We start from the raw sequence: 20,888 nt of genomic DNA, 5'->3' as shown, positions 1-20,888 counted from the left end.
TACTGTGTTGTGTTCAATTCTGCTGCAGATGGAATAGATCCCACTTTTGCCTAATTAATTTTCACCTTCCTGCGAATCCTCTTCCAAGGATGCCTATTTGAAGAAGTTCTCCCCCTCTCTCTAAAAGGATCTCAGTGAGTCTCTGTCTCTCATTGCAACCCCCAGGTCACCTCCTCTGTCCGGAAACTCCTCAGCCCTGTCCTTAAACAGAATCCATCCAAGTTCCACCTGCACTTCCACACATGTCATTTACTGCATCTGTTCCTCCTGATGCAGTCTCCTCTACATTGGGGTGACAGACACCTACTCACAGAGCTCTTCAGAGAATATCTCTGGGACACCCGCACCAACCAACCCCACCGCCCTGGGGCCGAACATTTCATCTCCCTCTCCCACTCTGCCGAGGACAAGCAGATCCAGGGCCTCCTCCATCCCCGCTCCCTCACCACGTTGTCACCTTTTTTGAATTACCCAGGAGCTTTAGCAGCCTGCAGTGCCTCCATTGCTTTCTCCCTGGCAACGTCTCAGCTAAAGTTAAAAATCACACTACACCAGGTTATAGTCCAACAGGTTTAGTTAGAAGCACACCAGCTTTCGGAGCGACGCTCCTTCATCAGGTGATTGTGGAGGGCTCGATCGTAACACAGAATTTATAGCAAAAATTTGCAGTGTGATATAACTGAAATTATACATTGAAAAATTGATTGTCTGTTAAGCCCTTCATCTGTTAGAATACAGTGACAGTTTCACTTCTTTCATGTGTAAATCACAAAACTTTTTTTAAAAGTTGCATTCTCGGGTTAGCTGTTAACAATGGTGATAGCTAGGCAAGGTGTTAGCCCCCTGTGTTCTCTGTCTATGACCTGATGTTTAGATTGATTCTAATCTAAAAAGTGAGATAACAGAGTAACTTTGTACATCCCAGTCCAACACCGGCATCTCCAAATCACCTCAGCTAAAGAGTTGACTTTCCAACCAATCAGTGTGTTTTTGATCTCAACTGTGATTCTCGCACGGGTCCCAATGATTCCACAATGTACATGAAAAGCTCCAGCCACACAGCTTTTCACGTCCTCTTCCCTCATTAACACATCTCTGCCCTTAAATGCTTGCATTCATTGATAAATAAAACCTTATCAAAACAACCATTTTGCTCATGCTGTCTAAGCCCTCCCCCACATTTGCGATGTATTCATATCAGAGCTGGGGTGTCCTCTGCCAATGAAAGTATGGGAAGTGGTGCAGCCAACACATGATGTGGTACTGGTGATTGGAGACTGCGCCTTGTCATTGTTATGGGAGACCTGATATTGTGGCCTTCAGTTTAGTGAAACAATCCCTTTCAGCTCACACACAGACTAACGGGAGCAGATATTCCCTTCCCTCTACCGGTTAAACAGGAATAAAGCAGGAAGTACCTTGGAAGAATAGATGGCTTTTCTGTTCGGGGATTCCCGGAGGAGAGATACGTTGAGTTGCATTGGGATATCGCCAGCTGATGGAATCTTGTATGCTCCGGGTCCACGGGTGTACAGGACACCCTCTGGTGAGTACCGTAGTTCCTCCAGGGTAAAATACCCGAGACCCTGCATGAAGCCTCCTTCCACCTCATCCAATCAGAAAAGAGAGAGATTCAAAGCCAATGTCCCTATAAACACAGACACCTTCCAACCATCTTTCAGGATATCTGGGGTGGCACAGCAGCTCAGTGGTTAGCACTGCTGCCTCACAGTGCTAGAGACCTGGGTTCGATTCTAGCCTCAGGCGACTGTCTGTGTGGAGTTTACACATTGTGTCTGTGGGTTTGCTCCACTTCCCTCCCACAATCCAAAGATATGCAGGCCAGGTGAACTGGCCATGCTAGAGTGTTCAGTGATGTGCAGGTTTAGGTGGGTTAGCCATAGGAAAGGCAGTGTTACAGGGATAGAGTGGGTCTGGTTGGGATGCTCTTCAGACTGTCTGTGTGGATTTGATGGGCTGAATAGCCTGCTCCCACACAATAAGGATTCCACTATGATACATTAGATTTTATGATGAATATTGTATTTGCTTTTAGGGGCGGGGGCTTGGCGGGGCAAAACCAGAATTGTTTGCCTTAATTGCCCTCGAACAGAATGCCTTGATTGGTCTTTTTTCAGGAAACAGTGAAGAATCAACCACATCGTTATGAGTCCTGTCAGATGTAGTCCAGACTGGGTAAGGGGAGCAGATTTGCTTCCCTAAAGAATCAGATGAATTTTAATCACAGTCGACAGCGGAGATGTGTTCTCAATTCCAGATTTATCCCAGTGTAAATCCCACCTGTGATGGGATTGTGAATTTATATCCCGCCAACATTAAACTAGGCCTCTAGGTTTCTAATCCAGTGACATGACTACCACATCCCCATTAATAGTGGGAGCCACCGTTCAGGTCCTGAGTTAATACTTACCTCCCGATACACTGTTATCTGGTCATTATCACATTGCTTTCTCTGAGAGGTTGTGCTGTGCAAATTGGCTTCTCTGGATCCTACCTTACCCCAGAATGTCCTTCATCGGCTGTGAAGTGATCTGGAACATCCTGAGCTCAAGAAAGGTGCTTTGGCAATACAAGGCAATCCTTTCTCCTTATTCTTTCTCTCTGTCCCCCACTGTTCCCCCGTCACCGTCCCCAGGGATAACACTCCTCAAGTTGTGTGACGGTGCCTCACCTGACCAATGTCCACAGCTGGGTTCAGACTATTCCCCACGTCCATGACGATGTCAGTGCGCAGGTTCTGAAATCAAAGACAGACAGCAGTCAAGATTTTGACATGTGATACTGATCGATGAGCCCCTTATGGGGAGGCCCACACTCTCCGACAGGAACTTGCACAGAGATGTACAACAAACTGAGGGCAATCTCAATCACAGCTGAAGGAACAGTAACTGGAGTCAGCCACAATATTCACAAATGTTGCTTCAGGGAACAAACCAATTTGAGGAGCACAGAGCCCCTCTCTGAACAACCCCTTCCCTTACACTGCTCCCTGCACTAGCCAAAGAACTGTTCATTTAAGTGAAAAAATGTTAAAGTCACACACTTGTTTCTTTGGCCTGTAAACAGGCTGTGTCTGCGTGGGGTTATATGCATGTGGCTGAAGTTCACTTCAGGCACAATTAACAGTCACGTGTGTTCCTTAATTATGCTGTTTCAATGTTAACAACATCTATGGTCAAGTCAGCGTAGGCTTAGTGGGTAGGAAACTCTGAGTCAGGGACGTTGCAGGTTCTGCCCCAGAGAACAGAGCACAGTATCTCAGCAGATGCTCCTGTGTCATACTGAAGGAGTGCAGCGTTGTCAGAGGGGGTACTCTTTCAGATGAATTGTTAAAGTGCAGCCACCAACCCCCTGCTCTCTTAAATAAATGATCTCATGGTATTATTTTGAAGAAAAGCAATGGAGTTTTTTTTTCTGGTGGTGCTACATAAATGCACACCTTTGTCGCTTTCTTCAACATGCCGTTCTCCTGTTTTCCACACTCTTGAGTTTTCTGAAATTCTGTGAACTCACATTCGTCGATGAGACATCCCAATCTGACCTTGTCCTATCTGCCAGCTCTTGGCCCTTATCCCTTTAAACCCTTCCTATTCATATACCCATCCAAAGAACAGAGAACAAAGAAAATTTACAGCTCAGGAACAGGCCCTTCGGCCCTCCAAGCATGAACTGATCGAAATCCACTGTCTAAACCTATCGCCCAATTCCCAAGCATCTGTATCCCTCAGTTCCCCACCTACTCATGCATCTGTCCAGACGCACCTTAAATGAATCTACCATGCCTGCCTCTGCTGGTAACGTGTTCCAGGCACCTTCCATCCTCTGTATTTTCCAGATACCTTTTAAATGTTGTAACTGTATTAGTCTCCACCACTTCCTTTGGCATCACCCTTTGTGTTAAAAGATGTCTCTTTTAAATCTTTCCCCTCTCACTCTAAATGTATGCCCTCTAGATTTGGTCTCTCACATCCGAGGAAAAGCTTTGACTATTCACCCTATCCATGCCCCTCATGATTTTATAAACCTCTATAAGGTCAACCCTCAGCCTCTGACACTCCAGGGAGAACAGCCCCAGCCTGTTCAGCCTCTCCCTATAGCTCAAATCCTCCAACCCTGGTAATATCCTTGTAAATCTTTTCTGCACTCTCTCAAGTTTAACAACATCCTTTCAATAGAAGGGTGACCAGAATTGTGAGCAGTACTCCAGAATTGGCCTCACCAATGTTCATGACTTCCTAATTCCTGTACTCAATGTACTGACTAATGAAGGCAAGCATATCAAATGCCTTGTTCACCACCCTGTCCACCTTGACTCCACTTTGAAGAAACTATGCACCACCATAGATCTCTTTGTTCAGCAATTCTCCTCAGGGCCCTATCATTAATTTCATAAGTCCTGCCCTGGTTTGCCTTTCCAAAATGCAACCCCTCACATTTACCTAAATTAGATTAGATTCCCTACAGTGTGGAAACAGGCCCTTTGGCCCCACAAGTCCACACCAACTCTCTGAAGAGTAACCCACCCCCCTCTGACTAATGCACCTAATACAATTCAACATGGCCAATTCACCTGGCCTGCACATCTTTGTGATTGTGGGAGGAAACCCACACAGACAATGTGCAAACTCTACACAGACAAACAGTCACCCAAGGCTGGAATTGAACCTGGGACCCTGACATTGTGAGGCAGCAGTGCTAACCACTGAGCCACCATGCCACCCCAAATGCCAACTGTCACAGCTTGGCTCATTGGCCCATCTGATCAAGGTCCTGTTGTACTCTGATATAATCTTCACTGTCCACAACACCACCTATTTTGGTGTCATCTACAAATGTTCTAACTTCATCTGCTATATTCACATCCAAACTATTTATATAAATGAAGAGAAACAGTGGACCCAGCACTGATCCTTGTGGCACATTGCTGGTCACAGGCTTCCAGTTCAAAAAGCAACCCTCCACTACCACCCTCTGTCTCCCCCCTTCAAGTGAATTTTGTATGCAATTCGCGAGCTCCTCCTGGGTCACATGTGATCTAACCTTACTAACCAGGTGAAAGCGAGGACTGCAAATGCTAGAGATGAGAGTCTAGATTAGAGTGGTGCTGGAAAAGCACAGCAGGTCAGGCAGCATCAGGAAATCCTGATGAAGGGCTTTTGCCTGAAACGTCGATTTTCCTGCTTCTTGGATGCTGCCTGACCTGCTGTGCTTTTCCAGCACCATTCTAATCTAACCTTACTAACCAGTCTACCATGTGGAACCTTGTTGATCGCTTTTCTGAAGTCCATATAGAGAACGTCTACCTCTCTGCCTTCATCAATCTTCTTTGTCACCTCTTCAAAAAACTTAGTATCAAGTTAGTGAGACACAATTTCCAATGCACATAGCCATGTTGGCTATTCCTAATCAGTCTTTGCCTTTCCAAATGTCTCAGAATCCTCTCCATCAACTGACACAGGACTCAGCAGTCTATGGTTCCCTGGCTTTTCCTGACAGCCTTTCTTAAATAATGACACCTCATTAGCCACCCTCCAGTTTTCCGGCACCTCCCCTGTGACTATCAATGATACAAATATCTCAGCAAGGGGCAAGCAATCACTTCCCGGCTTCCCACAGAGTTCTGGGAAACAACTCATCATGTTTTGGAAATTTATTTACCTTTACATATTTTAAAACCTCCAGCACCTCCTCTTCTGTAATACTTTTCAAAGCATCACTGTTTTTTGCCCAAGTTTTCTAGCTTCTGTGTCCTTTTCCTTTGTAAATATTGGCAAGAAATATTCATTTACTATCTCACTCATCGCTCTCATTTCCATACATAGACAGCCATGTTGATCTTTAAGGGGCACTATTCTCTCTCCAGTTACTCCTTTGCCCTTAATATACTTATATAATCTCTTTGGATTTTCTTTAACTCCTTGAAACCTACCTATTTGACTGACATTTTCAGTGGCCTGCTGTCATATTTTGTTTGATTCTGTCACTGTGAAACATTTCGGGCATTAGGGATGCTATGTAGATGCAAGTTGTTGTTGTTGGCTGCTTACCTTGTGATCGCCAGTGAGACAGTCAATTTCAACCTCTGAGCAAGCCACACCATAACTGTAGTAATTGTACGCCCTTCCTTCGTTCTTATCCCAGTCATAGTTCAGATCAGGAGTCCTGGAATAGGAATAGCAATGCGGATCAATACTTTCTCAAATTATAATCCTTTGCTACATTCCCACTTGTGGCAAATTTCAGCAAAAACCGAAAGAGCACTTTGTTAAGACTTTCCTTCTCACACCATCGATCATAGATAGGAATTCTGTGATGAGTAATTCACCTCCTCACTCCCCAACGCCTGTCCATTGTCTGCAAGGCATAAGGCAGGACGATGATGGAATACTCCCCACTTGCCTGGGTGAGTGCAGCTGTAGCAAGAAGCTCAGCATTATTCAGGACAAAGCCAGTGTGCTTGATCGCCAATACCCTGTCTTCAGCATTCACCAGAATGGCAGCAGTGTCTGACACCTGCAAGATGCTTGGCCCCGCTAGAGGAAGGATGTTGTGAAACTTGAAAGGGTGCAGGAAAAGATTTACAAGGATATTGCCGGGACTTCAGGGGTTGAATTACAGGGAGAGGTTACCTAGATATTACCTAGTATGGTGACAAAATGTCTGAAAACGAATCTTGCAGTTCAGCCAGCAAACCTACATCCAGGGAGAGGCTGGGGCTATTTTCTCTGGAGCGTGGGAGGCTGAGGGGTGACCTTATAGAGGTTTACAAAATCATGAGGGGCATGGATAGAGTGAATAGCCAAGGCCTTTCTTGAGGGTGGGGGAGTTCAAAACTAGAGAGCATAGGTTTAGGGTGAGAGGGGATAGATTTAAAAGGGACCCAAAGGATAACTTTTACATGCAGAGGGTGGTACGTGTATGGAATGAGCTGCCAGAGGAGGTGATGGAGGCTGGTACAATTACAACATTTAGAAGGCATCTGGATGGGTATATGAATCGGAAGGGTTTAGAGGGATATGGGCCAAATGCTGGCAAATGGGACTAGATTAGGTTAGGATATTTGGTCGGCGTAGATGAGTTAGAACGAAGGGTCTGTTTCCGCCCTGTAGAACTCTACGACTCTATAGCTTTTCAAACCAATGACTTCTACCACTTAGGAGGAAAGGGCAGCGCATGCCATTACTGGCATGTTCCCATCGAAACCACAAACCATCCCAGTTGGAAGTACATCAGCCAATGGCAACCGGGAAAAATTCTCACGGGCAACTCAGGGTCAGCACTAGTGACCCACTTTACCAGTCCGTATTAAAAAAAGTGAGGAAGCTGTGCCCAATCTAAACTAACATGCATCAGTTTATAAATGATATGGGAAGGTATTGAATGAATGAAGGATTCTTGTCATGCCTATTTTACAGTGATATGCAGTACAAAGCTTTCATCTATTGCCATAACCCGGTGCCATTTTGATAGTTTAGGAATAAGAGAAAGTTAATGTAAGACTCATGTCAAGAAATTTCTCGGGAGACTTTGTGAGTGGCTTGATGTATGTCTGTGACACGCATCTGTTACAGTCCATGCCAGGGAGCCCAGGTTGGCGTTATAACATGATGGGTGGCATGGTGGCACAGTGGTTAGCACTGCTGCCTCACAGCGCCAGAGACCCGGGTTCAATTCCCGACTCAGGCGACCGACTGTGTGGAGTTTGCACGTTCTCCCCGTGTCTGCGTGGGTTTCCTCTGGATGCTCCGGTTTCCTCCCACAGTCCAAAGATGTGCAGGTCAGGGTGAATTGGCTATGCTAAATTGCCCATAGTGTTAGGTAAAAGGGGTAAATGTAGGGGAATGGGTGGGTTTCGCTTCGGCGGGGCGGTGTGGACTTGTTGGGCCGAAGGGCCTGTTTCCACACTGTAAGTAATCTAATCTAATTTTCCTTGCATTTTGTAATATAGAGTTACTGATGATAGATACTCCAACAGTTTGTCCATCGTGTGGCAGAATAGGACTCTCTTCCTTCTCACCATTTGCTTTGGCACCTATCGAAAAATTAATGTCCAATCTATTTAGCCACACAATGATCGAGTGCTGGGGGCGATGCACTTGGTTTTCAACCTGGTGCTTCTAGCTCAGTGACAGGGACACTACTCAGTGTTGCTCAGTAGCAGCAGTGCGTACTATCTACAGGATGAACTACAAAAATTCACCAACGATCCTCAGACAGAACCTTCCAAACCCATGACCACTTCCATCTAGAAAGACAAGGGCAGCAAACACATGGGAACACCACCACCTGCAAATTCCCCTCCAAGCCACTCACCATCCTGAATTGGAAATGTATCACCATTCCTTCAGTGTCAAAATCCTGGAATTCCCTCCCTAAGGGTTAGCCGACAGCAGGTGGATTGCAGCGGTTCAAGAAGGCAGCTCACCACCACCTTCTCAAGGGGCAATTAGGGACGGGCAATAAATGCCCACCCAGCCAATGATGCCAGGTCCCAGGAATGAGTAAAAGTAATCCACAGCACAATTCTGCAGCAGTATCAAACACCAGAGACTTCACAGGGTGACACAGCCCCACCTTGCGTCTGTGCCAGTTCCTGTCTAGCTAAAACTATCAACCTGAGATCGACGCCTGTTTTTTCCCTCTAAATCCTGCACAGTTTTGGAATTTAGCCCTGAGTAACACTCAGCCACAGCAGTCCAGGTCATAGCAGTTCACCCTGAGTTAGAAAAATTACAGAATACACAAAATCTATGCTCTCTGTTTATCAGTTCTTCTGCCATTGGAAACAAATTCTCTCTACCCACTCTCTCAAAATGCTGGATAGTTTTGAACACATCTGTTCAATCTCCCTGCAACTTTCTCTGTTTGGAGGGTATGACCTCAATTTCACTGGTCTTTCCACCTATCAGAAATGGCTCTTCACTCCTACTTTTCCAGTAGATCTTCTCTCTCCATGACCTTTACCAGTCCTGTTGAAATCTGCTGCCCAAAATTGAAGTTCTTCCTTGGGACAGAACCTGTGATTTCTGGTAATTGTCTTCTGTCTGTCCATTGATGGAGCTGCGGACCCTTTGTGTAGTTAATAATCTGCTCACAAATATTCCTGCAAAGCGTTTGTGTATAGTCAGCACCAAGGTCTCCCACTTCCTGCACTTCCTTTGAGAATGACTTTACATTGTCTTCATTGTATCTGATGCAGCATTCACAACACTCTGTATTTTGTTTCACCTGACAAGTATTAGCTCATTTTTCTGCATCTGTTTAACTCAGGGATTGCTCTAACTATAAATCAACAAGCCACAAATGGGTGCAGACATTACCTGTAGAATCCAGCTGCTGACAGGCTCACTCTCTCCATATAGGCTGCAGAAATCTGGGGGAGCACAAGACAGAATTAAGATTATAAGACCATAAGACATAGGAGTGGAAGTAAGGCCATTCGGCCCATCGAGTCCACTCCGCCATTCAATCATGGCTGATGGGCTTTTCAACTCCACTTACCCGCATTCTCCCCGTAGCCCTTAATTCCTTGTGACATCAAGAATTTATCAATCTCTGCCTTGAAGACATTTAGCGTCCCGGCCTCCACTGCACCCTGCGGCAATGAATTCCACAGGCCCACCACTCTCTGGCTGAAGTAATGTCTCCACATTTCTGTTCTGAATTGACCCCCTCTAATTCTAAGGCTGTGTCCACGGGTCCTAGTCTTCTCGCCTAACGGAAACAATTTCTTAGCGTCCACCCTTTCCAAGCCATGTATTATCTTGTAAGTAATTAAACTTGGAGGTAATGATCCCTCCAACAGTGCATAATCTCTTAACGGGTCAGCTTTGCAGAGATCTGTTAACAAACATTGCGCTGATTATTTGCTTCATGTCGTTGTCTCCTGGTTGTAGAATCTTGAAGTAAATCCTGAAGTATTTAAACGTGCACCTTGTGATACCAAGGCTATGGGCCAAGTGCTGAAAAATGGGATTAGAATCATTGTAGAATTCCTACAGTGTGGAAACAGGCCATTCAGCCCAAACCAACCCTCTGAAGAGTAACCCACCCAGACCCATTCCCCAACCCTATATTTACCCCTGTCTGGCGCACCTAACCTACATATCCCTGAACGCTATGGGCAATTTAGCATGGCCAATTCACCTGACCTGCACATCACTGGACTGTGGGAGGAAACCGGAGCACCCATAGGAAACCCACACAGACTTGGGGAGAATGTGCAAACTCCACACAGTCACGCAAGGCTGGAATTGAATCCCAGGTCCCTGGCACTGTGAGGCAGCAGTGCTAACCACTAAGCCACCTGGCCAGATGCTTGTTTTTGTGACCAGTGTGGACTCAATAGCCTGAAGGGTATTTTTCTGAGCTTGAGACTGTTCCTAAGTGGTTGGTCATTGAAGACTGAGGTGTGGAGATGCTTTTTCATTCAGAATCCTATGAATCGTTGGAAACTTCTTTCCTGAAAACTGTAAATACTTAGCTGCTGAGTTTGTTTGAGGCTGAGATTGTTGGATGTTTGGACAGTAAGGATACTCAGGTGGATCCTTACTGTCAGGAAGGTCAGGAAAATAGAGTTGAAATCTGTAATATTGGGAATAGGATGGTATTATGGATCGTTCCTGCTCACATATGCCAAGTGGTTTTCCTGATCATCATGGGTAGAAGTAAGTTTACTGCAAACATGGGATAAACAGGAAAGATGTCACACATTCACCCCCTTCCTTAAACCCTTGTATTGTTCAAAGTGAAGATGTGTAGAGTCCAAACTAAGCACATTCTCAGAGTGAAAAGGCAATACAACAATGAGCAGGGCTTTGGGGCAAAACATATTACCGTAAACTGAAGTTTCAATGGGAATTTCAAGGTAAATACAAGTATATCAAAACAGAAGCCAACTGTGAGGAATGTAGGATGTGTAATGGGAGAGGTTAACACATGGGTTAGAAACAACAGAAGAGATAACGAATAAAAGCCTCTCAGGTAAATCCAGAAGGCAATACAGGAAAGCAGAAAAATATCAAAATGTCTCCTCCAATCTTTTGAAACTAGTCCAGGGAATTACATGGGCAAAATATTAGCTATAAAGTGCCTTGCCACCTCTAAATCAGCATCAAACACTCACACTTTGGACTTGCAGAATTACAATTAATTTGCTCAAAATCTGCACAAATCAACGTAAGATTTTATAAAACCCACTTTAGAGATAGATTCAGTCTGACCTAAAACTGGGACACAGACAGACTTTAACCTCACACCTTCAATGCATTATCTGAGCTGTGATGGCACCTGTTGTTAAAAGCTATCTTGAGAATGTAACTTGTAAAAAATTCTAGGATTTACATATGACAGAACTGAAACTAACACGATCATTCTAAAAGACTTAAGCTAAATTTGTCTAATATTATATTCCATGACTCTGCAATCTTGTTGCTATGAAGTCTGTGAGGAGAAAGTGAGGTCTGCAGATGCTAGAGATCAGAGCTGAAAATGTGTTGCTGGAAAAGCGCAGCAGGTCAGGCAGCATCCAAGGAATAGGAAATTCGACATTTCGGGCATAAGCCCTTCTTCAGGAATCTCGGCTTATTTCGGCTTATGCCCGAAGAATTTCGGCTTATGCCCGAAATGTCGAATCTCTTGTTCCTTGGATGCTGCCTGACCTGCTGCACTTTTCCAGCAACACATTTTCAGCTCTGATCTCCAGCATCTGCAGACCTCACTTTCTCCTCGAAGATTTTAACCTACTGCGAATCCTCTTGCAAGGATGCCTTCCTTGAAGAAGCTCTCTTCCTCTCTCTACAGATTCCTGAAGAAGGGCTTATGCCCGAAATGTCGAATCTCCTGTTCCTTGGATGCTGCCTGACCTGCTGCACTTTTCCAGCAACACATTTTCAGCTATGAAGTCTGTGTCTTATAATTCTGCTCCACAACCACCTGATGAAGAAACAGCTCTTCGAAAGCTAGTGCTTCCAAATAACCCTGTTGGACTACGACCTGTGTCATGAGATTTTTGACTTTGTCCACCCCAGTCCAACACCGGCATCTCCAAATAACCTCAGGGAAATCTCAGGCAGATTCGCATTAAGGTGAACCAAGGTATACAGATACTTAGATAGTTATTTAAAAACATGAAAGAACTGCGGATGCTGTAAATCAGAAAGAAAAACAGAAATTGCTGAAAAAACTTAGCAGTTCTGGTGGCATCTGTGGGGAGAAATCAGAGTTAACGTTTTGGGTCAACAGAACTGAGAAAGTGTCAGTCGACCCAGGACAATAATTCTGATTTCTCTTCAGAGATACTGCCAGACCCTCTCAGCTTGTCAAGCTATTTCTGTGTTTGTGCACAGATGGAGGTTTGATAGTACAGAACCTGAGTATTGCTGAGAAAAAGCACAATTTGTTAAAGCATTTTATCTTGCGCTCATCAGAACATTTCACGGTTTATGAGGAGAGAGGTGACGGGCTGGCAAGTGGACTTTGATTTGTAAAGGCAGTGACATGCAGAATGAGTCAGTTAGATGAAGACTGACAGTTAACTGACAAATTTATACCACGTACATTAACTGATTAGCTAAAGAATTGGGAGAAAGTGAGGACTGCAAATGCTGGAGATCAGAGTTGAAGAGTGTGGTGCTGGAAAAGCGCAGCAGGTTGCAGGCTGCATCTGAGGAGCAGGAGAGTCGATGGTTCAGGCATAAGCTCTTCATCAGGAATGAAGGGCATATGCCCAAAACGTTGATTCTCCTGCTCCTCAGATGCCGCCTGACCAGCTGTGCTTTTCCAGCACCACACTGTTTGAATCTAGTTAAAGAATTACCCTAAAGAATGAAGCAGAGAATCACTGCCGTCTGTTGGCTAAGTTTAATGTATTCCATCGAATTTCTGTTTTGTCAAAATGCTGCTCCTTTTTGACATCAGTATTTTATGCGAATGCGTGCAAGATGGAAAAATACGATGAGATGTTTATTTTTCAGCCAGATGCAAATGAGAGGTGTTACTAATCTGAAATGAAAGATCACTGGAACAAATTATTTTCTACATACCCATTGCTCCCAGGTCCCCTTCGGATTGGCGAGTTTAAATGGTTGGAGTCTCTCCAGAAGGGTTTGGCATGCGTTCTGAAACAGACAGGGCGCAGTTAGATAAGAGTCATAGAGATGTACAGCATGGAAACAGACCCTTCTTTCCAACCCGTCCATGCTGACCAGATATCTCAACCCAATCTAGTCCCACCTGTCAGCACCCAGCCCATATCCCTCCAAACCCTTTCTATTCATATACCCATCCAAATGCCTCTTAAATGTTGCAATTGTACCAGCCTCCACCACTTCCACTGGCAGCTCATTCCATACACGTACCACCCTCTGCGTGAAAAAGTTGTCCCTTTCCCCTCTCACCCTAAACCTATGCCCTCTAGTTCTAGACTCCCCGACCCCAGGGAAAAGACTTTGCCTATTTACCCTATCCATGCCCCTCATAATTTTGTAAACCTCTATAAGGTCACCCCTCAGCCTCTGATGCTCCAGGGAAACCAGCCCCAGCCTGTTCAGCCTCTCCCTATAGCTCAAATCCTCCAACCCTGGCATAAGGTTGAATCATTACTTGTTGCTGTGAAGGGCTTGAAGTGGAACCGAATAAATGGACAAATTTAAAAAAAAAAATTTTTTTTAAATACCAAGAGTGAATTCTTACTAAAATAGCCATTCCATTTAGATCTGATCCGACAGAAGCCGCTGTCGCACTGGTATTCGGGACAGTGTTAGTGCTGGTCTCTGAGATGTGAATCCGAGAAACTGGAATTCCCAGAGCCTTACTGGCAACCTGGAAAACAAGGAATATTCACAAAGGTCAAGATTTCATTAAATCCCTTGCCACACATGAACTTGACCACTCTCCATTTCGACGTATTCACGGTTCACAATCGATTGCCCCTCTCAGGTGGTGTGTGAGAGGGGGACTTTCTTCCTGACCTGATGGAGGATGATCGGCCATGATCATACTGAATGGCGGTGCTGGCTCGAAGGGCAGAATGGCCTACTCCTGCACCTATTGTCTATTGTCTAAATTATGGTGAAATGTCTTCACTCAGTGTCTGGTGGAGATGCTGCTGCCACTGTCCTGGCCACTCAGGGCATTTTATGTGCCAAAGTCAGAACAACCTCTAGCCTGGGAGAGAATCTTGGAGGTGAAGGTAATGCCTTGATTATTGTCCTAATGGTTCATCGTTCTCATCAATCGTAGTTCTGGAAGGTTCTACCGCAGACAGAAGGAAGCCATTTGGCTCATTGTGCATGTGCTAGTCTTGTGGAAGCATTACTCATTAGTCTCAGTCTCCCTTCTCATTGGGTCTGCAAATATTCCCATCATTTGGATTTATCCAAATGACTTTGGAAAGTGGCTATCAAGTCTGCTTCCTGCAAGTTTTCAAGCATCGTGCAGCAGATCACTGAGTTAATATTGGCTCCTTATCCTGTCTCTGGGATGAGGGCAAACTCATTGACCAGTCAATCTATTCTTCCTGCTGTATATTAAGAGTTTTGACAAGGCAATGGAGAGAATTATCCTAGGGTCTCGGGAGATTTTTCTTGGAAGAGTGATGGTGGGCTGCAATTCTCATAGAATCCCGACAGTGCGGAAGCAGGTGATTTGGCCCATCAAGTCCACACTGACCCTTTGAAGAGTATCCTAGAAATAGGTTATAAATAGCAGAGCTGACCCCCTCAGACCTGATCCCCGTGAAACTCGATTGGTGACAGATTGTCAATTTAAAAATAACTCATTTTTTTCCTATCCTACATTCACTATTAGTCAACCAATTTGTAATCCATGCTAATTTTTTGCCTCAGATAATGAGCTGTTATTTTGTGTGGGACTCTCTAATGTAATATGGTGGCTCAGTGGTTGGCATTGCTGCCTCACAGCACCAGGGACCCAGGTTCGATTCCAGCCTTGGGTGACTGCCTGTGAGGAGTTTGCACATTCTCCCCGTGTTTGTGTGGGGTTTCTCCAGGAGCTAAGGTTTCCTCCCACAATCTAAAGATGAGCAGGTCAGGTGAATTGGCCATGCTAAATTGCCCATAGTGTTAGGTGCATTAGTTAGAGGGAAATGGGTCCAGGTGGGTTACTCTTTGGAGGGTTGGCGTGGACTTGTTGGGCCGAATGGCCTGTTTCCACTCTGGAGGGAATCTAGCCTTTTTCAAATGCTTTTTGGCAATCAAAACATCCTGTATCTAATGTGTTCCTTTATCTAAGTTGCTTGTTACTTCTGCAAACAACTCTAATGAACGGACTAAACATAACATTTCACATAACCAAGTTGGCTCTTCTTGAATCAGTTATAATTTTTGAATTATTGGGCAATAATTCCTCTAGTAATGATTTTCAACTTGAAACCATAGATTTTTTTGCTTTCTGGCTCTAACCTTCCTTGAACAAAAATGTTACATTTGCAGTTTTTCAATTTGCTGGGGCCTTCCCACGATCCCAGGATCTTTGAAGGATTACTTAGAAACATAGAACTAAAGAATATAGGAGTGCAAGGAGGCCATTCAGCCCTTTGAGTCTGCTTCACCTTTCAATCTTGGCTGATTATCCAACTCCATACCCTGTTCCCATCCCCTTTGGTCTGTTTTAGCCCTAAAAGCTACATCTAACTTGTTTGTGAAGTATTCAATGATTTGATCTTAACCACTTTCTGTAGCAGAGAATACCACAGACTTACCACTCTCTAATAAAGAAATTTATCCTCATCTTAGTACATCGCATTATTACTATGTATCTATTGTCTCTGAGGCCACTTCTATCAGGGTCCTGAGATACTGGCCATCAGATGCTGGGAACTTCATAATGTTGTGATTTAATAGTTTTCCCGGGTGATGACTTTTCTCCAGAAATGTTTTTGTTTTCAGTCCTTCCCTCTCTCTCAGCTCTTAATTTTCAACTATCTCTTACATTGAATGCAGATACAAGCTACTTGTCAATGCTTCTTCACTTCCTTGTTTTCCATTATTAATACTCAGACTGACTCGATAGAAAACCATTGCTTGCTTTAGTTCCTCTTTTTATTTTTAAAAACTTGCAGAGTTTTTTTGTCTATCTGCTGTATATTTCCAGCTAGTTTTCTCTCATATTCTATACCCTTCCTTTAGTCTCTCCTATCTTCAGACCTATCATTAACCTTTGCAGAATTGTAAAGGGCTCCTTTTAATTTGATACTATTCCCACAGCCTTCTTTCTTCAGAGATGAGATTACTCAGTCTCAAAGCTTTGTTGCTAAGCATTATTTAATATTTCCTTGGGAGTATGCTGCTGTTTCTTTACTGTCCTACATTTCAAACTAGTCCCCTTGTTAATCACAATGTACTTATCTTCATATCCTTGTAAAATCTTCATTTAGTTTAAGAACACTAGTCCTAAACCCATACTTCCCACCTGCAGATGGAATTTAAAATGATACTATTTTATGATCACTTTTGCTTGCAAGTTTTTAAAAAATTTATGGCTATTAATTGATCCTGTCACACTGCAAATGCCGTTAACTCAAGAACGTACTGCACTAAGAAATTATTTTGAATGCGCTGTGGGAACTTCCTCTCCAGTTTATCTTTACAAATCTGATTTGCCCAATCCACACGAAGGTTAAAGTCAAGTATGGTTACCATGGTACCTTCTTTAGACACCTCACTTTGTCCTTGATGTGCTGTTGTAAAGCATAATTGTTGTTTTGTGGCCAAAACATTATTCCCATAACTGAACTCTTACCTTTCCTGTTTCCTATCTCTACCCAAACTGATTTTACATCTTGCCCTGTTGAGTTAAGGTAATCTCTCATGACTGTGCAAATGTCATTCTCATTTAACAGAATTACTTTATAATCTTTTCCTGGCTTCTTACCACTCTGACATATCAAATGCACTCCAATATTCAGGACCCAGCGTGAAATATGAGCGTAAATTGAAGAGGAAACACCAAATATTCCCAAACTATTGACTGGCTTGCATTGCTGGAAGCCTGAGTTATATTCATACCTGAACCATTTTTGTGTGGAGGCCTTGTCCCATCTCAACCCCACCATGAGTCAGAAGGACTGAGCCATCAGTGTAAATGTGGACCAAAGCTCCTGTCTGTAACAGAATGAAGCAGAGTGAGAGGCAATAAGGCACCAGTTATAAACAGGAGAGTTCCCATCCTCCCCACCACAAATTCTCTGATGTGTCCTCTTGCTGAATCCTCACAGGAGCCATATACCATTGACACTCCTTAACTATGGAGCTGAAAGCCTCTGTCACCACATTTTCAATGCAAGGAACACGCCTTGGAAATGTTGGGACCGTTGCGATATCCAAGACTGAGCTCGTCAGATGTTTGGGGGAGATGGCAGTGATAAAATCACCAGACTGGGACACCACAGGACAAGGCAATTGAAGACATATTTCCAATGCTTTAGCAGTTAGTGGAGGTTCAATTCAATTGATGGTGTGTAACGTTGATGATGAAACTATAAGCAATTAAAACTGTTCTGGTTCACTTACGCTCTTGATGGAAGGAAATCTAGCATCTTTGCTTGACCTGGATTACACGTGACTCCAGACCCACAGCCACATGACTCCTAACTTGCCTCTGAAACATCTGGTGTGAGATGGTTAGCTCATGGGCAGTCAGGGTCATTCTCAATAGATCGAGTTGAGGCGTTTGTGAGTTAGTCAGCGTGTCTGAGTTTAGGGGAGACTCAATGAACACTGGCCTTTCCAATGATGCTCATATCCCATGCAAGAATAAAGAGGGTAATTAATGAGACTGACTTTTTAAGTTCAGAGTTAAGCTTAAATTTCTTCATATGCTGGTGGTGGGTGGGATTTGAACTCACATTTGCAGAGCACAAGGCTTCAGATCTCTAGCTCAATTTCATTGCCACTGTGCTACCACTTCCACCCCCACCCCCCGCTTCCTTTCGCCCAACCCTCGACCTTTACCTGATTCAAGAATATGGCATTGAAGCTTATCCCGAACTTGGTTGGGATAATGGCCAGCCCTCTCTTCTTCCAGCAATGCTGCCTAGGCATGAGGAAGGAAGAAATAGTTAGCAAAATGCAAACAAAGAGCTGAGGATGCTGGAGATCTGAAGCACAAGCAGACAATGCTGGAAAAACTCAGCAGGTGGAGAGAGAAAGCAGAGCCTCAAGCCCCGTGCCGAGAAGGGTCACCGGACACTTGAAGTGCGGTGACTGTTGCAATATAGAGCCAGTGGCAACTAGTATGAAATCATGAAACTCATACATCCAGGAATGATCATGTTGTTGGTTTTCGTTGTTAGTAAGTATTAGCCAGCACTCTGGGGGGGACGGCCACCTTCATTCTTGCTCAGGAACGTACTGCTCTAAGAAATTATCTTGAATGCACTGTCTGAACTGACTTTCCAATTTATCTTTACTAATCTGATTTGCCCAAGCTACATGAAGATTAAAGTTACCCATGGTTACTGTGATACCTTCTTCACACACCTCATCTATTTTATCCTGGATGCACTGTTGTGGGGGATAATTGTTGTTTTGGGACTTATAAATTATTCTGTGTCAAAAGGTGTGACGCTGGAAAAGCACAGCTAGTCAGGCAGCATCTGAGGAGCAGGAGAGACCACGTTTCGAGTATTAGCTCTTCATCAGTAATTATTCCCACAACTAAGCTCTTACCTTTCCTATTTCTTATCTCTACCCAAACTGATTCTCCACCTTTCCCCTTTGAGTTAAGTTCATCGCTCACGACTGTGCTAAAATCATCTTGAGAGGGTTCAGAAGAGATTTACAAAGATGTTGCCAGGAAAGCAAGAAGCTAAACAGGCTGGGGCTGTTTTCCCTGCAGCGTCGGAAGCTGAGGGGTGAACTTACAGAGGTTTATAAAGTCACGAGGGACATGGATAGGGTAAATTGAAAAGGTCTTTTCTCTGGGGTCGGGGAGTCCAGGAGTAGAGAGCATGGATTTAGGGTGAGAGGGGAAAGATTTAAAAGGGACCTAAGGGGCAACTTTTTCATGCAGAGGATGGTGCGTGTGTGGAATGTGCTGCCAGAGAAAGTGGTGGAGGTTGGTACTATTACAACATTTAAAAGATGGGAATGTGGTACTGGAAAAGCACAGCAGGCCAGGCTCTCGACTCTGATCTCCAGCATCTACAGTCCTTCCTCTCTCTGACATTTAAGAGGTATCCGGATGGGTATATGAATAGAAAGGGTTTAGAGGGATATGAGTCAAAATGTGTGGCACTGGAAAAGCAGAGCCAGTCAGGCAGCATCCGAGGAGCAGGAGAGTCGGTGTTTCAGGCAGAAACTTCATCAGGAATTGGGGGGGTGGGGGGGGGGTAGGGCCAAGGGGGCTGGGAGATAAATGGGAGAGTGTGGGTGGGGCTGGAGGGAAGGTAGCTGGGAATGCGATTGGTAGATGGAGGTGGGAGTGATGGTGATTGGTCAGAGCACCCCACTCCCTCCCTCCCCCGACATTCCTGATGAACAACTTATGGTCGGAACATCGACTCTCCTGCTCCTTGGATGCTGCCTGACTGGCTGTGCTTTTCCAGCACTACTCTTTTTGACTCTGATCTTCAGCATCTGCTATCCTGACTTTCTCCTTTGGAGGGATATGAGCCAAGTGTTGGCAAATGGGAATAGATTAGGTTGGGATATCTGGTTGGCGTGGATGAGTTGGCACGAAGGGTCTGTTTCCGTGCTGTACATCTATGACTCTATCTCTGATTCCATGGACGGAGTTATTCCATAATTATGTCCTCACTTTTTCTCACTCTGAAAGTGGGAACCTTTACATCCACAGGTGAAGATCTCATCCTAAAGACAGCATCTCTGAAAGTACAGAACTTCACGGGAGTATTGGCTTCAGCTGAAGGCTCTGGGAGGATATTGAATCGTGGGTCAGAGGTAAGAATGTGATCCACTGGGCGGATAGACAAAGGTGAGGAGAATGATTTGACAAGCCAAGTTAAAAGAAACGCACAGCAAATTGTTTTTATATCTGACCTGTTATAATCATCCACTGCTTTTCTCCTGCTGTGGAAAGATGAATTCTCCAAACATTCGTCCCAACATTTTATGATATTGACTGCTTCCAGCTTTTGATTGGTGGAGGTGATGTCTCCTTCCTGGTACAGGTTGAGCCTCTGCACCTTGGGAATGGAAAGGGAACAGGGATTACTGGCCACATTCGGAATCCTGCGCAGAGTTCTGCTCACCACATTACCGAAATGACGTGGCTGCTTTGGACACAGTGCAGAGGAGGTTCACCAGGATGTTGCCTGGTACGGAGGGCACGAGCTATGAAGAGAGGTTGAATAGATTACGATTATATTCATTAGAACGATGGAGGTTGAGGGGGGACCCTGAGTGACGTTTACAAAATCATGAGAGGTATAGACAGGGTGGATAGCAAGAAGGTCTTCCCAGAGTGGGGACTCAATTACTAAGGGTGGTGGGTGCCTGGAACACGTTGCCAATGGAGGTGATAGAGGCTGGCATGATAGCGTTGTTTAAGGTGTATCCAGGCACATACATGAAGGAGCAGGGAGCAGAGGGATACAGGCCCTTAGAATATAGGCGGCAGGTTTAGATAGAGGATCTGGATCAGTGCAGGCTTGGAGGGTTGAAGGGCCTGTTCCTGCACTGTCATTTTCTTTGTTCTTTGGTTGTTCTACTGCTGGGAATAGGGAGCCGGCTCTGGGATGGACGAAGGCAGGGTGGCTTGTACACTCTAGTGACCGAATGAGGTCGCAGCGTGAACCATTACACAAGCTGGAAAAAGGCTGTTCAGGCCATCAGTGCTAGCATCACGCCATCTGTCAGGGGAAGCTGCATTGTTGAGACTGGGCA

At 44.6% G+C, this 20,888-nt stretch overlaps 1 protein-coding gene across 1 annotated transcript in view; it reads right to left on the bottom strand.

Annotated features, from left to right (window-relative positions):
- xdh (xanthine dehydrogenase) overlaps window positions 1–20,888 on the bottom strand; it is a 112,871-nt gene that overhangs the window by 10,192 nt on the left and 81,791 nt on the right. The window contains exons 25-33 of the mRNA XM_060854447.1: window positions 20,043–20,188; window positions 17,994–18,075; window positions 17,049–17,144; window positions 13,714–13,842; window positions 13,065–13,139; window positions 9,342–9,394; window positions 6,069–6,183; window positions 2,693–2,758; window positions 1,419–1,607 (exon numbers count right to left, since the gene is read on the bottom strand). Coding sequence (XP_060710430.1) covers window positions 1,419–1,607; window positions 2,693–2,758; window positions 6,069–6,183; window positions 9,342–9,394; window positions 13,065–13,139; window positions 13,714–13,842; window positions 17,049–17,144; window positions 17,994–18,075; window positions 20,043–20,188 — 951 coding nt within the window. The remainder of the gene's footprint in view (window positions 1–1,418; window positions 1,608–2,692; window positions 2,759–6,068; window positions 6,184–9,341; window positions 9,395–13,064; window positions 13,140–13,713; window positions 13,843–17,048; window positions 17,145–17,993; window positions 18,076–20,042; window positions 20,189–20,888) is intronic.

The sequence above is a fragment of the Hemiscyllium ocellatum genome, chromosome 3 (genome assembly GCF_020745735.1).
Source record: "Hemiscyllium ocellatum isolate sHemOce1 chromosome 3, sHemOce1.pat.X.cur, whole genome shotgun sequence".
NCBI lineage: Eukaryota > Metazoa > Chordata > Chondrichthyes > Orectolobiformes > Hemiscylliidae > Hemiscyllium > Hemiscyllium ocellatum.
Note: the sequence above shows the minus strand (reverse complement) of the source record. Positions and strands in the feature narration are given on the sequence as shown.